Source organism: Pelodiscus sinensis, chromosome 17, assembly GCF_049634645.1.
Source record: "Pelodiscus sinensis isolate JC-2024 chromosome 17, ASM4963464v1, whole genome shotgun sequence".
Lineage (NCBI taxonomy): Eukaryota > Metazoa > Chordata > Testudines > Trionychidae > Pelodiscus > Pelodiscus sinensis.
The window spans coordinates 951,840-967,176 of NC_134727.1; the positions used below are offsets into that span (position 1 = coordinate 951,840).

At 72.8% G+C, this 15,337-nt stretch overlaps 1 protein-coding gene across 1 annotated transcript; it reads right to left on the reverse strand.

Moving 5' to 3' along the window:
- Positions 1–1,874: 1,874 nt before the first annotated feature.
- Positions 1,875–14,548, reverse strand: LOC142818691 (proteinase-activated receptor 4-like). The gene is made up of 2 exons (XM_075900013.1): positions 14,336–14,548; positions 1,875–2,962 (listed from the first exon to the last, which is right to left on the reverse strand). Exons 1-2 carry the CDS (start codon positions 14,427–14,429, stop codon positions 1,968–1,970), a joined length of 1,089 nt encoding a protein of 362 aa, XP_075756128.1. The 5' UTR covers positions 14,430–14,548; the 3' UTR covers positions 1,875–1,967.
- Between the last annotated feature and the right edge of the window lie 789 nt (positions 14,549–15,337).

Here is a 15,337-nt window from a genome sequence, read left to right on the forward strand (position 1 = left end):
ATCCTGCACCCCTGTGGCGCCAAGATGGGGTCCCCCAAATCCTGCACCCCTGTGGCGCCAAGATGGGGTCCCCCCGGTCCTGCACCCCCTGTGGTGCCGAGTCGGGGTCCCCCCGGTCCTGCACCCCCTGTGGCGCCGAGTCGGGGTCCCCCCAAACCTGCACCCCCTGTGGCGCCGAGTCGGGGTCCCCCAAATCCTGCACCCCTGTGGCGCCAAGATGGGGTCCCCCCGGTCCTGCACCCCCTGTGGTGCCGAGTCGGGGTCCCCCCGGTCCTGCACCCCCTGTGGCGCCGAGTCGGGGTCCCCCCAAACCTGCACCCCCTGTGGCGCCGAGTCGGGGTCCCCCTGGTCCTGCTCCCCCTGTGGTGCCGAGTCGGGGTCCCCGGGTCCTGAGTCCCCTGTGGCGCCGAGTCGGGGTCCCCCCGGTCCTGCACCCCCTGTGGCGCCGAGTCGGGGTCCCCCGGTCCTGCACCCCCTGTGGCGCCGAGTCGGGGTCCCCCGGTCCTGCTCCCCCTGTGGTGCCGAGTCGGGGTTCCCCCGGTCCTGAGTCCCCTGTGGTGCCGAGTCGGGGTTCCCCCGGTCCTGAGTCCCCTGTGGCACCGAGTCGGGGTTCCCCCGGTCCTGAGTCCCCTGTGGTGCCGAGTCGGGGTTCCCCCGGTCCTGCACCCCCTGTGGCGCCGAGTCGGGGTCCCCCGGTCCTGAGTCCCCTGTGGCGCCGAGTCGGGGTCCCCCAGCCCTGCAGCAGCCAGACCAGACTGCGCCAGTCGTAGAACAGGGGGGTTTATTGCTTCTCCGGGGCACAGCCCAGCACAGACGGGACGTGGCTGCAGGAGGCAGGGCCAGGAGCCTCAGCCCCCTTGGGGGGGGTCCACCGCCCCCCTAGACCTCCAGCCCCCAGCTTAGGCTCACTCCCTCCTGGTCCCAGCCAGCCACTGACCCTTCCCCGAAGCCGCCTGCTGGTCTCCACCCTGCTCCCTTGTCTCTCCCGGGAATCGCCTGCTATTCTGGGCCCAGACCCATGCGGGGCAGCCCCACGGTGCAGGGGCCCTGGGTTACAGGGCAGACAGCCCCCCACGGCACAGCCCCACTGCCCCGGGGCTCAAGGCCAGAGCGACAGGGTCCGCCCCTCTGCCGCTCTGAGCCCCCAGCCCACCCCTCTCAGCTGTGGGCCCTTCAGGGAGTCCCCTGGGCCGGGGCTCCACCCCCCCGGTGGGCTCTGCCTGCCCTATCCCCAGCCCCCTGCGTCTGACCCTCCCCACCCTGTGTCTGTGGCCAGGTAATGGGGTTGCCTGAGCCCCCCCTCTCTGTTGCCCTCTGAGCTGGGGGCCTGCAACAACCCACTCCCCCCCCGTCATACCAGTATCCCAGGGCAGTGAGCACCCCCCAGTACCCCCCATCCCCACTCCCCCCCCCGTCATACCAGTATCCCAGGGCAGTGAGCACCCCCCAGTACCCCCCATCCCCACTCCCCCCCCCGTCATACCGGTATCCCAGGGCAGTGAGCACCCCCCAGTACCCCCCCATCCCCACTCCCCCCCCCCCGTCATACCAGTATCCCAGGGCAGTGAGCGCCCCCCAGTACCCCCCCATCCCCACTCCCCCCCCCGTCATACCAGTATCCCAGGGCAGTGAGCGCCCCCCAGTACCCCCCACTCCCCCCCCCGTCATACCAGTATCCCAGGGCAGTGAGCGCCCCCCAGTACCCCCCACTCCCCCCCCCGTCATACCAGTATCCCAGGGCAGTGAGCGCCCCCAGTACCCTCCCATCCCCACTCCCCCCCCGTCATACCAGTATCCCAGGGCAGTGAGTGCCCCCCAGTACCCCCCATCCCCACTCCCCCCCCCCGTCATACCAGTATCCCAGGGCAGTGAGCACCCCCCAGTACCCCCCAATCCCCACTCCCCCCTGGGCAGCCCACCCAGACCTGGGGCGGGGCCCGAGCTAGCTGCAAAGGCCTGGCCCTGGCCTAGCGCCGGCCCTGTGGGGCAGCCCCAGCGGGTCGGAGGCTCCGCCCGCGCCGGAGCAGGGCCCGGAGCCGGGCCCGGAAGTCCTGGGAGGCGTAGAAGTAGATGAGGGGGTCGAGGCAGGTGTTGGCGGCGCTGAGGGCCAGGGCCAGCGTGTACCAGCTGTAGCTGCGGTTGTGCGCCTCGCCCGGGGGCTGCAGGGCGTGGAGCAGCAGCAGCACGTTGCTGGGCGTGAAGCACAGGGCGAAGGCCAGCAGCACCAGGGCCAGCAGGCGCACCACGCGGGCGTGGCGCCGCCCCTGCAGGAGCAGCCGGCCCAGCACCCGGCCGTAGGCGCAGGCGAGGAGCAGGAAGGGGGCGGCGAAGCCCAGCCCCACCAGCGCGCAGAAGTAGGCAGCCAGCTGGCGCTCCGCCTGCCGCTCCAGCACGTCCTGGCAGGTGGTGAGGTTGAGCTCGGGCAGGTGCTGCGTGTGGGGGTGGCGCAGCAGCGGGCTCAGGCCCAGCGCCACGGCCAGCCAGAGGCCCCCGCAGAGCCCGGCGGCCGGGCGCAGGTGGCGGGAGCCGCGCCACAGGAAGGGGTGCACCAGCGCCAGGTAGCGGTCCAGGCCGATGCAGGTGAGCAGGAGCACGGAGCCGTACATGTTCCCGTAGAAGAGGCCCAGCAGCGCCCGGCAGGCGGCCTCGCCCAGGCGCCAGTCGTTGCCCAGCAGGTGGTAAGCGATGCGGAAGGGCAGCAGCAGGCCCAGGAGCAGGTCGGCGCCGGCCAGGTTGAGCAGGAAGAGGGTGGAGGCGCACTTGCGGGGCGTGGCGGCCAGCACGCCGAAGGCCAGGGCGTTGGCGGGCAGGCCGAGCAGCAGCACCGCGCCGTAGAGCGCCGGCAGCAGGCGCGTGCTCACCGGGCTGCGCAGGTGCCACTCCAGCCAGGAGCCGGCCAGCGTGACGTTCCCGCCGGGCCCCTCGCACGGGCGCACCATGGCTCGGCCTTTGGGGCGGGGCTCTGTGGGGCCAAGGCAGACAGGTTAGGGTGCTCGCCAGGCCTGCAGCCGCCCCCCTGCCCAGCCCCGGGTGGGCTCAGCCAGCCCCCCCCAACTGCGGCAGGCGAGCGGCTCCCCAGGCCCTGCAGCTGGTCAGAGGCTAAGCCGGGAGTCTGGGATCCCACCCCGCGCCTACGCCACGGACCGGCCGGCCCAGGAGTGGTCTGGGGCCAGGGCCCTCGGGGCTTGCGGCAGTCGCTGGGGGGCGAGGATGTGGGGGGAGGCTTGTTTCACTGGCCCCATGGCTGGGGAGAGATGAGCTTTGAGCCACCCCAGGCAGGGAATGGTGCCCGAGCCAGCGGGGTGTGCAGGCCAGGGACGGGGGGGCAGGGGTGTCGAGTCCTGCACCCCCTAGTGATGGCTGTGATGGGGGTACTGCTATTCTTCTGCCATGCACAGCAGCCAGGTGGTCTCAGCATGGCCTTGAATCCCCCCCTGGAAGGCTCTGGGCCCCAGCCTGGGGAGGTCGGGCTCCCATGGGGGGGGTTCAGCCCCACTGACGGAGCTGGGTTGCTGAGCAGGGCCCACAACCACCCCAGGCCTGTGCGCGCTCCTCCCCCCCGCTGCCACCCCAGGCCTGCACGCACCCCCCTTCCCCGCAGCCACCCCAGGCCTGCACGCACCCCCCTTCCCCGCAGCCACCCCAGGCCTGCGCGCGCTCCTCCCCCCCGCTGCCACCCCAGGCCTGTACGCACCCCCCTTCCCCGCAGCCACCCCAGGCCTGCGTGCGCTCCCCTCCCCCGCCGTCCCACCAGGCCTGCACGCACTCCCCCCCGCCGTCCCACCAGGCCTGCGCGCGCTCCCCCCCCCCCGCCATCCCTCCAGGCCTGCATGCATCCCCCCCCGCCATCCCACCAGGCCTGCACGCACTCCCCCCCCCCGCCGTCCCACCAGGCCTGCACGCACACACACACACACACCCTGCCGCCACCCCAGGCCTGCGCGCGCTCCCCCCCGCCATCCCTCCAGGCCTGCATGCACCCCCCCCCCGCCGCCACCCCAGGCCTGCACGCACACACACACACACACACCCCGCCGCCACCCCAGCCCCTCCTCCCCACCAGAGCCACTCGTGGCCTTTGCCCAGCCCTGGGGAGAAACAGCAGGTAGTTCCCTCCCCGCACTGAGCGCAGCCCCATGGGCAGGGCCAGGGCCAGGCCAAAGGGGACAGTGTTTGGGGCGGGTGCTCGGGGGGAGGCCGCGAGGAGCTGGTGAGGGGGCGGGGGGCAGGAGCTGGCAGAGAAGCAGTGGGGGGGGGGGGGGGGTTGGTACAGAAGCAGGACAGGGCGGGGCCCAGCCGGGAGCGTTTGGCTGGGCGCTGGGCTGTGGGCGACCCCTACTGGCCTCTGTGTGTACCACGGCCCGGGGGGGGGGGCCTTGAGGGCCCCATGAGGGTGACTGAACCGGCCCTACCGGTTAAGGGAGGGGAGGGGACAAAGGGAGGGAGTGTTGGGGGAGGGGCAGCCGTTCGCTGGAACCATGAAGGAGACGGACTGAAGGGGGGCGGGGGGCTAGGGGCCAGGGACCCATCTCAAGGGCTCTGAGGCTCCTGGCCCCGACTCCTGCAGCCACGTCCCGGCTGGGCTGGGCTGGGCCCTGGAGAAGCAGTAACCCCCCGTTCTACCGGCTGGCGGGGGCTGCAGGGCCGGGGGACCCGCCTCGCCATCACGGGCTGCGCGCTGGGTCTCTCAGCACCACCCGAGAGGCGCGAACGCCTGAGCCAGGGCTGGTCTCACGCTGGACCTGCCGGGCTCCTGGAGCTCTAGCGCCACAGGGATTCGGAGCCTGCCCCGGGGCTCTGGGCATCGCTCCCTCCCGACGGGCCTCCGGATTCCCCTGCAGAACTGGCCCAGCAGGGGAGCAGCTGTCACGCCTGGGGCTGGACTAGTGCAGTCGATGGAGCAGTGACGGTGAGTCGGGGACCCCCCGATCCTGCACCCCGTCTGCAGCAAGATGAGCCTGCGCCAGCCCGGAGAACATGGCGGGGCTATTGCTTCTCCAGGGTACGGCCCAGCAGACACGACGTGGGTACAGGAGTCAGGGGCTGGCAGCCCTAGACCCCTTGGGGCGGGTCCACAGGCCCCCGAACCCCCAGTACTCAGCTTAGTCTCCTCTCTTCATGTTTCCCAGCCTGACACTGCCCAGCCCCCAGGCCCTGCCCCCAGCCAGGTGCCGTCCCCGCCCCCCCCCTTTGTCTCTCCCCCGGGGAAGAGCCTTGTTCTCTGCCAGGCTGGGACGAGGGGTCTGGGCCAATGCACGTGGGGGAGTCAGTGGGAATCGCAGCCCAGCCAGGGGACCCGGGTGACAGCGCAGACCCCCCCATGCCACAGGGCGATGAACCGATACGCGCAGGGTGAAAGCTGTCGGCTCCACGCGGCTCTCCACACCCAGGTACAGCCGGTAGCAAGCTGGCCAGCAGCCCGGCTCAGTCCTGGCTTGGGATGGGTCCGGGTCTGTATTTAAAGTGCACCAGGAGCCGGGTGGGCAGGCAGCCTGGCTCAGTTCCGGCTCCGCCAGGATCCGGGAGCTCAGACCGTCCCCAGATGAGGGCTGCCACCGCCCCGCACTACGGCTTCTGTATCGGACGCAGGGCGACAGGCAGCCGGTCCATGGGGGGGCTGGTTTTTAAACTGGCTCCCGTCTGGCCCTGCACTGCTGCCTCCGATACACAGGCTGCCGGCCCCGCCCCCGGGGACTGGAGGCTAGTTGACTAACCAAGAAGAATTCACCAGGTTACTCGACTAGTCAATTAACCGACAGTTAACATCCCTTGTGAGGACATCAAGGCCCCTGCTGGGCCAGCAGGCAGAGATGGCTGGAATGGGCAGAGCCTGCTCTGGCTCTTGGGTCACTTTTCACCAGGGGAAGCTGGGCAAGAGAGGACAGCCAGGGACCCAGCAGCCTGGCCCCGAGCGCAGCGTGGCTGGGGACACGCCAGCCACGGAACGGCCAGCAGCCTGCCCCGAGCGCAGTACAGCCAGGGACACGCCAGCCACGGAACGGCCAGCAGCCTGACCCCGAGCGCAGCGTAGCCGGGGACACGCCAGCCACGGAACGGCCAGCAGCCTGCCCCGAGCGCAGTACAGCCGGGGACACGCCAGCCACGGAACGGCCAGCAGCCTGACCCCGAGCGCAGTACAGCCAGGGACACGCCAGCCACGGAACGGCCAGCAGCCTGCCCCGAGCGCAGTACAGCCGGGGACACGCCAGCCACGGAGCGGCCAGCAGCCTGGCTCCGAGCGCAGTACAGCCGGGGACACGCCAGCCACGGAACGGCCAGCAGCCTGCCCCGAGCGCAGTACAGCCGGGGACACTCCAGCCACGGAACGGCCAGCAGCCTGCCCCGAGCGCAGTACAGCCGGGGACACGCCGGCCACGGAACGGTCAGCAGCCTGCCCCGAGCGCAGTACAGCCGGGGACATGTCAGCCACGGAACGGCCAGCAGCCTGCCCCTAGCGCAGTACAGCCGGGGACACGCCAGCCACGGAACGGCCAGCAGCCTGCCCCGAGCACAGTACAGCCGGGGACACGCCTGCCACGGAACGGCCAGCAGCCTGCCCTGAGCGCAGTACAGCCAGGGACACGCCAGCCACAGAACGGCCAGCAGCCTGGCCCGAGCGCAGTACAGCCGGGGACACGCCAGCCACGGAACGGCCAGCAGCCTGCCCCGAGCGCAGCGCAGCCGGGGACACGCCAGCCACGGAACGGCCGGCAGCCTGCCCCGAGCGCAGCGCAGCCGGGGACACGCCAGCCACGGAACGGCCAGCAGCCTGCCCCGAGCACAGCGCAGCCAGGGACACGCCAGCCACGGAACGGCCGGCAGCCTGCCCCGAGCACAGCGCAGCCGGGGACATGCCAGCCACGGCACAGGCAGCAGCCTGCAACAGGAAGCATCCAGGGGAACTGCAGACAGGGAAAGAGGAACTGAGCACCTAGTGCCCTGGGCTGACCCAGCCAGGCAAGTCCCTGCCGGAAAGGGGGCAGGGCCACGCCGACAACTGTGGGGAAGCTGACTGAGCGATAGCAGCGACGTGGCCCCGTCCGTTAGACCCATGGGAGCTGAATCGGCTCCCACGGCACCAGCCAAGGGCAGCACAACCTGTGTGAAGAGCAGGGACCCAGCGGCTGGCAGCCTGGCCGTTCGGCGGCGCTACCTGCAGAGCGCTGGGGGGCTCAGGCGTCCCTGCAGACCCAGGGGCTGGCAGCCTGGCCGTTCGGCGGCGCTACCTGCAGAGCGCTGGGGGGCTCAGGCGTCCCTGCAGACCCAGGGGCTGGCAGCCTGGCCGTTCGGCGGCGCTACCTGCAGAGCGCTGGGGGCTCAGGCGTCCCTGCAGACCCAGGGGCTGGCAGCCTGGCCGTTGGGCGGCGCTACCTGCAGAGCGCTGGGGGGCTCAGGCGTCCCTGCAGACCCAGGGGCTGGCAGCCTGGCCGTTGGGCGGCGCTACCTGCAGAGCGCTGGGGGCTCAGGCGTCCCTGCAGACCCAGGGGCTGGCAGCCTGGCCGTTCGGCGGCGCTACCTGCAGAGCGCTGGGGGGCTCAGGCGTCCCTGCAGACCCAGGGGCTGGCAGCCTGGCCGTTGGGCGGCGCTACCTGCAGAGCGCTGGGGGCTCAGGCGTCCCTGCAGACCCAGGGGCTGGCAGCCTGGCCGTTCGGCGGCGCTACCTGCAGAGCGCTGGGGGCTCAGGCGTCCCTGCAGACCCAGGGGCTGGCAGCCTGGCCGTTGGGCGGCGCTACCTGCAGAGCGCTGGGGGCTCAGGCGTCCCTGCAGACCCAGGGGCTGGCAGCCTGGCCGTTGGGCGGCGCTACCTGCAGAGCGCTGGGGGCTCAGGCGTCCCTGCAGACCCAGGGGCTGGCAGCCTGGCCGTTCGGCGGCGCTACCTGCAGAGCGCTGGGGGCTCAGGCGTCCCTGCAGACCCAGGGGCTGGCAGCCTGGCCGTTGGGCGGCGCTACCTGCAGAGCGCTGGGGGCTCAGGCGTCCCTGCAGACCCAGGGGCTGGCAGCCTGGCCGTTGGGCGGCGCTACCTGCAGAGCGCTGGGGGCTCAGGCGTCCGCGCAGACCCAGGGGCTGGCAGCCTGGCCGTTGGGCGGCGCTACCTGCAGAGCGCTGGGGGGCTCAGGCGTCCCTGCAGACCCAGGGGCTGGCAGCCTGGCCGTTCAGCGGCGCTACCTGCAGAGCGCTGGGGGCTCAGGCGTCCCTGCAGACCCAGCGGCTGGCAGCCTGGCCGTTGGGCGGCGCTACCTGCAGAGCGCTGGGGGGCTCAGGCGTCCCTGCAGACCCAGGGGCTGGCAGCCTGGCCGTTCGGCGGCGCTACCTGCAGAGCGCTGGGGGGGCTCAGGCGTCCCTGCAGACCCAGGGGCTGGCAGCCTGGCCGTTCGGCGGCGCTACCTGCAGAGCGCTGGGGGGGCTCAGGCGTCCCTGCAGACCCAGCGGCTGGCAGCCTGGCCGTTGGGCGGCGCTACCTGCAGAGCGCTGGGGGCTCAGGCGTCCCTGCAGACCCAGGGGCTGGCAGCCTGGCCGTTCGGCGGCGCTACCTGCAGAGCGCTGGGGGCTCAGGCGTCCCTGCAGACCCAGGGGCTGGCAGCCTGGCCGTTCGGCGGCGCTACCTGCAGAGCGCTGGGGGCTCAGGCGTCCCTGCAGACCCAGGGGCTGGCAGCCTGGCCGTTGGGCGGCGCTACCTGCAGAGCGCTGGGGGGCTCAGGCGTCCGCGCAGACCCAGCGGCTGGCAGCCTGGCCGTTCGGCGGCGCTACCTGCAGAGCGCTGGGGGGCTCAGGCGTCCCTGCAGACCCAGCGGCTGGCAGCCTGGCCGTTCGGCGGCGCTACCTGCAGAGCGCTGGGGGGCTCAGGCGTCCGCGCAGACCCAGCGGCTGGCAGCCTGGCCGTTCGGCGGCGCTACCTGCAGAGCGCTGGGGGGCTCAGGCGTCCCTGCAGACCCAGCGGCTGGCAGCCTGGCCGTTCGGCGGCGCTACCTGCAGAGCGCTGGGGGCTCAGGCGTCCCTGCAGACCCAGGGGCTGGCAGCCTGGCCGTTCGGCGGCGCTACCTGCAGAGCGCTGGGGGGCTCAGGCGTCCCTGCAGACCCAGGGGCTGGCAGCCTGGCCGTTGGGCGGCGCTACCTGCAGAGCGCTGGCGGGCTCAGGCGTCCCTGCAGACCCAGCGGCTGGCAGCCTGGCCGTTGGGCGGCGCTACCTGCAGAGCGCTGGGGGGCTCAGGCGTCCGCGCAGACCCAGGGGCTGGCAGTCTGGCCGTTGGGCGGCGCTACCTGCAGAGCGCTGGGGGCTCAGGCGTCCCTGCAGACCCAGGGGCTGGCAGCCTGGCCGTTCGGCGGCGCTACCTGCAGAGCGCTGGGGGCTCAGGCGTCCCTGCAGACCCAGGGGCTGGCAGCCTGGCCGTTCGGCGGCGCTACCTGCAGAGCGCTGGGGGGGCTCAGGCGTCCCTGCAGACCCAGGGGCTGGCAGCCTGGCCGTTGGGCGGCGCTACCTGCAGAGCGCTGGGGGGGCTCAGGCGTCCCTGCAGACCCAGGGGCTGGCAGCCTGGCCGTTCGGCGGCGCTACCTGCAGAGCGCTGGGGGGCTCAGGCGTCCCTGCAGACCCAGGGGCTGGCAGCCTGGCCGTTGGGCGGCGCTACCTGCAGAGCGCTGGGGGCTCAGGCGTCCCTGCAGACCCAGGGGCTGGCAGCCTGGCCGTTGGGCGGCGCTACCTGCAGAGCGCTGGGGGCTCAGGCGTCCCTGCAGACCCAGGGGCTGGCAGCCTGGCCGTTGGGCGGCGCTACCTGCAGAGCGCTGGGGGCTCAGGCGTCCCTGCAGACCCAGGGGCTGGCAGCCTGGCCGTTGGGCGGCGCTACCTGCAGAGCGCTGGGGGGCTCAGGCGTCCCTGCAGACCCAGGGGCTGGCAGCCTGGCCGTTGGGCGGCGCTACCTGCAGAGCGCTGGGGGGGCTCAGGCGTCCGCGCAGACCCAGCGGCTGGCAGCCTGGCCGTTCGGCGGCGCTACCTGCAGAGCGCTGGGGGGGCTCAGGCGTCCCGCAGACCCAGGGGCTGGCAGCGGGCGCAGGGCGGCTGGGCGATGCCTCGTGCCTGTCCGAGGAGCGGGCCCGTCGATGCCTTACGCTGTGAGGAGCCAGCTCGGCCGCACACACAGCACTGCTGACGCTGCGCTGCATGAGGCTGAGCCGAGCCAGCCTGCCCCCTTGCCCGCGCCTCCAGCCCTGCTCCCGCGAGCCATGGCCCAGGCAGACTGAGCAGCTTCAGGCAGATCTCACGAAACGGGATGGAATTCAATGGTGCTAAATGCAACCTGATGCACCTGGCAAAGCCCGGTCCCAGCTGTCCGTCAAACCGACAGGCACTGAACCAGCTGTTCCCCCTCGGCGGGTGGAGGACCAGAGATGCTCTTACCCACGACGCCCCGTCTGGGACGCTGCGGGCAGCTGAGCTCCCGCGCCCCTCGAAACGCGCTCTCAGCCCTGGGCAAAGTTCGGAAAAGAGCAGCAACGAGGGGGGTTGGAACAGCTGCCACGTGAGGAGACCGTGCCGTGGGGGGGGTCTGCTCTGTGACCCGGGTCCCCTGCGCTGGGCTGCGATTCCCACTGACTCCCCCACGTGTGCATTGGCCCAGACACCCCGTCCCAGCCTGGGCAGAGAACAAGGCCCTTCCCCCGGTGGGGGCGGGGGGCAGAGACAAAGGGAGGGGGGAGACAAACACCTGGCTGGGAGCAGGTCTGGGAGGGAGGCAGTGCCTGGCAGAAACATGAAGGAAACAGCCTAAGCTGAGGGGTGAGGGTTTAGGGAGGGCAGGGGACCCCCAAGGGGGCTGAGGCGTCCTGTCCCCACATCCCGTCTGTGCGGGGCTGTGTCCTGGAGGAGCAATGACCCCCCGTTCTACGACTGGCGCAGTCTGGTCTTGCCACTACGGGGGTGCAGGATTGGGGGGTCCCCGACGCGCCCTGATGAACGAGACTGGGACTTTCCCTCTCAGAAGAGAGATGGCCTGGCGTGCGCTAGAGGTCTGTGGAATCACGGCTGGTGTGGAAAAAGTGACTAAAGAAGAGGGATTTACTTCTTCCCGTAACACAAGAACTAGGGTCACCAAATGAAATTAACAGGCTGCACCTTTAAAACAAACCAAAGGAAGTTTTTCTTCACACAATGCACAACCTGTGGAACTCCTCGCCAGAGGATGTGGTGAAGACCAGGCCTCTAACAGGGTTCAGAAAAGAGCTAGATCAGTTCACAGAGGGTTGGTCCATCAGTGACTGTTGGCCAGGCTGGGTCAGGAGTCCCTGGCCTCTGTGTGTCAGCAGCTGGGAATGGGCGACGGGAGGATCCCTGCTCTGTTCTCTGGCGCTGTTGGAGGACGGGGTCCAGGGCCCCCCACGGGGCTGGATGAACCTTTGGTCTAACGGTCTGATGAGGGCCAAGAGCATGGGCGGCTGCCGAGCACAGGAAGCTGCCCTGCGGGGAGGCCAACCAGCGCCCGGCGAGGCCACCCCTGGGCCCAGTGCCGGCCCCTTTCAGCACTGAGGCGCGGTGCAGCCAGCCCTGCCGCGGTCACTCCCCTGCAGGCCGAGTGTGCGGAGCGGCCGCCGCGGGGCCCGGGCAGGGAGGCCGAGGCCTGGCCTGAGCAGGACAAAGCCCCGAAGCCGTCAGGCGAGTGTCCCCATGGGGATGGGTCAGGCTGCTCTGCCCGTGGCTTGGCCCGATCGCCCCAGCAGCTCCTGCTGCCCCCAGCCCTGGAGGTCCTGGGGACGGGGGTGCAGCCGCAGGGCCCAGCTCCTGCCCATGTTCCAGCCCCAGCCGGGTGGGTGCCCTGCGGCCTGCGCCCCCCCCCCCCCCCCCGGCTCTCGCGCAGGCAGGGGCCCTGGCGGCCATTCCTGCCCAGCCTGGCGTTTGCATTTGGAAAGTCGGCCGCCGAGAGGAGGAAGTGCCTGGCTCCTGCCCCAGCGGCACCTCGCTCTGCCTCAGCGCCTCTCAGCCGGGACGCGTGCGCCTGGCTCCCAACAGCTGCAGAAGCGCCAGCCAACGCCGAGCGAAGCCCCGTGGCCGTCCGCGACTTGCCTGGGTGCTCAGCCAGACGGGCCACAGCCCCAGCCGGCAACTGCTGCAGGCAACTCGCGCGCCCGCAGGGCAGCAGCAGCAGAGCGCTGGCACGTCCGTCGTGCCAGGTCATACATGGGGGACATGGCAGGCTGCCGCCAGGGCACCATGTCCAGCAAGGCTGAGAGCCAGTGCTCTAGGAAACCAACAGCCTGCCCCACACACCCCGGCTCCACGGCCCTGCCCCGGCTCCACGGCCCTGCCCCACACACCCCGGCTCCACGGCCCTGCCCCGGCTCCACGGCCCTGCCCCACACACCCCGGCTCCACAGCCCTGCCCCGGCTCCACAGCCCTGCCCCGGCTCCACGGCCCTGCCCCGCACACCCCGGCTCCACAGCCCTGCCCCGGCTCCACGGCCCTGCCCCGCACACCCCGGCTCCACAGCCCTGCCCCAGCTCCACAGCCCTGCCCCGGCTCCACAGCCCTGCCCCGCACACCCCGGCTCCACGGCCCTGCCCCGCACACCCCGGCTCCACGGCCCTGCCCCGGCTCCACGGCCCTGCCCCGGCTCCACAGCCCTGCCCCGCACACCCCGGCTCCACAGCCCTGCCCCGCACACCCCGGCTCCACGGCCCTGCCCCGCACACCCCGGCTCCACAGCCCTGCCCCGCACACCCCGGCTCCACAGCCCTGCCCCGGCTCCATAGCCCTGCCCCGCACACCCCGGCTCCACAGCCCTGCCCCGGCTCCACGGCCCTGCCCCGGCTCCACAGCCCTGCCCCGCACACCCCAGCTCCACGGCCCTGCCCCGGCTCCACAGCCCTGCCCCGCACGCCCCGGCTCCACGGCCCTGCCCCAGCTCCACAGCCCTGCCCCGCGTACCCTGGCTCCACGGCCCTGCTCCGGTTCCACAGCCTGCCCCATGTACCCCGGCTCCACAGCCCTGCCCTGCATACCCCAGCTCCATGGCCCTGCCCTGTACGCACTGGCCCTGCCCCGGCTCCACAGCCCTGCCCCACACACCCTGGCTCCATGGCCCTGCCCCGCATGCCCAGCTCCATGGCCCTGCTCTGGCTCCACAGCCCTGCCCCGCACGCCCCGGCTCCACGGCCCTGCCCCGGCTCCACGGCCCTGCCCCAGCTCCACAGCCCTGCCCCGGTTCCACAACCCTGCCCCGCACGCCCCGGCTCCACGGCCCTGCCCCGGCTCCACAGCCCTGCCCCGCACGCCCCGGCTCCACGGCCCTGCCCCGGCTCCACGGCCCTGCCCCAGCTCCACAGCCCTGCCCCGGTTCCACAACCCTGCCCCGCACGCCCCGGCTCCACGGCCCTGCCCCGGCTCCACAGCCCTGCCCCGCACGCCCCGGCTCCACGGCCCTGCCCCGGCTCCACAGCCCTGCCCCGCACGCCCCGGCTCCACGGCCCTGCCCCGGCTCCACAGCCCTGCCCCGCACGCCCCGGCTCCACGGCCCTGCCCCGGCTCCACAGCCCTGCCCCACACGCCCTGGCTCCATGGCCCTGCCCCGCATGCCCAGCTCCACGGCCCTGCCCGGGCTCCACAGCCCTGCCCCGCACGCCCCGGCTCCACGGCCCTGCCCCGGCTCCACGGCCCTGCCCCAGCTCCACAGCCCTGCCCCGGTTCCACAACCCTGCCCCGCACGCCCCGGCTCCACGGCCCTGCCCCGGCTCCACAGCCCTGCCCCGCACGCCCCGGCTCCACGGCCCTGCCCCGGCTCCACGGCCCTGCCCCAGCTCCACAGCCCTGCCCCGGTTCCACAACCCTGCCCCGCACGCCCCGGCTCCACGGCCCTGCCCCGGCTCCACAGCTCTGCCCCGCACGCCCCGGCTCCACGGCCCTGCCCCGGCTCCACAGCCCTGCCCCGCACGCCCCGGCTCCACGGCCCTGCCCCGGCTCCACAGCCCTGCCCCAAATGCCCCAGCTCCATGGCCCTGCTCTGGCTCCACAGCCTGCCCCGCATGCCCCGGCTCCATGGCTCTGCCCTGAATTCCCCGAATCCACGACGCTGCCCCACTGCCTCAGTGGGCAAGGGCAGCCCCAGGGCCTTTCCAGCCAGCAGCGGCTGGGCCAGCACGCCAGAGCACGGGCAGCAAGGCTCCGTCCCAGGCTGGGAGATCCTTAGGAGAGGCCCTGCGGGCCTGGGGCCAGCGATGGGATCCCAGCAGGCCAGGCTCCGTGAGCCAGCAAGTCCCTGCTCCCGGGCGGGAGCCATGACAAGGCAGCTGCAAGGGCCTGGCCTCCCCGGGTAGCATGTCCGGTGCCAGGCAGGGCCGCCCGCGTGGCCTTACCTGTGGGGCACGGCTCCGCCCCGCCCAGCCAGGCCCAGGCGAGCAGCAGCACGGCTCCGGTTGTGACCGCGCGCGCCGAGCGCAGGGGCCCCATGGCCGCGGGAGCCGCAGGTGCAGAGTCTGCTGGATGCCGGCGAGTCTGGAACCCAGCAGGTGAGCGGCAGCGAGGGGACGAGCACCACGCGTCAGGCTCCGGTTCCTGCTGCTGTTTTCACTTCCCCTCCGCCTGGCGCTGCCCGGGGCCGCGCTCGCACGGCAGGGCTGGCGGCGCAGTGACGGGGTCGGGGGGCTGGGGGAGGGGAGCCGGGAGCATGGGGGGGGGCGGCAGGGCGGTGTGACGGGATCGGGGGTCAGACCCTGGGGGGGAGCCGGGAGCACGGGGGGGGCGGCAGGGCGGTGTGACGGGGTCGGGGGTCAGACCCTGGGGGGGAGCCGGGAGCACGGGGGGGGCGGCAGGGCGGTGTGACGGGGTTGGGGGTCAGACCCTGGGGGGGAGCCGGGAGCATGGGGGGGGCAGGGCGGTGTGACGGGGTCGGGGGTCAGACCCTGGGGGGGAGCCGGGAGCACGGGGGGGGCGGCAGGGCGGTGTGACGGGGTCGGGGGTCAGACCCTGGGGGGGAGCCGGGAGCACGGGGGGGGGCGGCAGGGCGGTGTGACGGGGTCGGGGGTCAGACCCTGGGGGGGAGCCGGGAGCATGGGGGGGGCGGCAGGGCGGTGTGACGGGGTCGGGGGTCAGACCCTGGGGGGGAGCCGGGAGCATGGGGGGGCGGCAGGGCGGTGTGACGGGGTCGGGGGTCAGACCCTGGGGGGGAGCCGGGAGCATGGGGGGGGCGGCAGGGCGGTGTGACGGGGTCGGGGGTCAGACCCTGGTGGGGAGCCGGGAGCATGGGGGGTGGCAGGGCGGTGTGACGGGGTCGGGGGTCAGACCCTGGGGGGGAGCAGGGAGCATGGGGGGCGGCAGGGCGGTGTGACGGGGTCGGGGGTCAGACCCTGGGGGGGAGC

Excerpts from the sequence above, each read along its gene's own strand:
- LOC142818691 (XM_075900013.1), bottom strand. The coding sequence starts at position 14,429 with ATGGGGCCCCTGCGCTCGGCGCGCGCGGTCACAACCGGAGCCGTGCTG. Across the intron at positions 2,963-14,335 it reads GGCGGAGCCGTGCCCCACAG|AGCCCCGCCCCAAAGGCCGA; the intron begins GTAAGGCCACGC and ends TTGGCCCCACAG.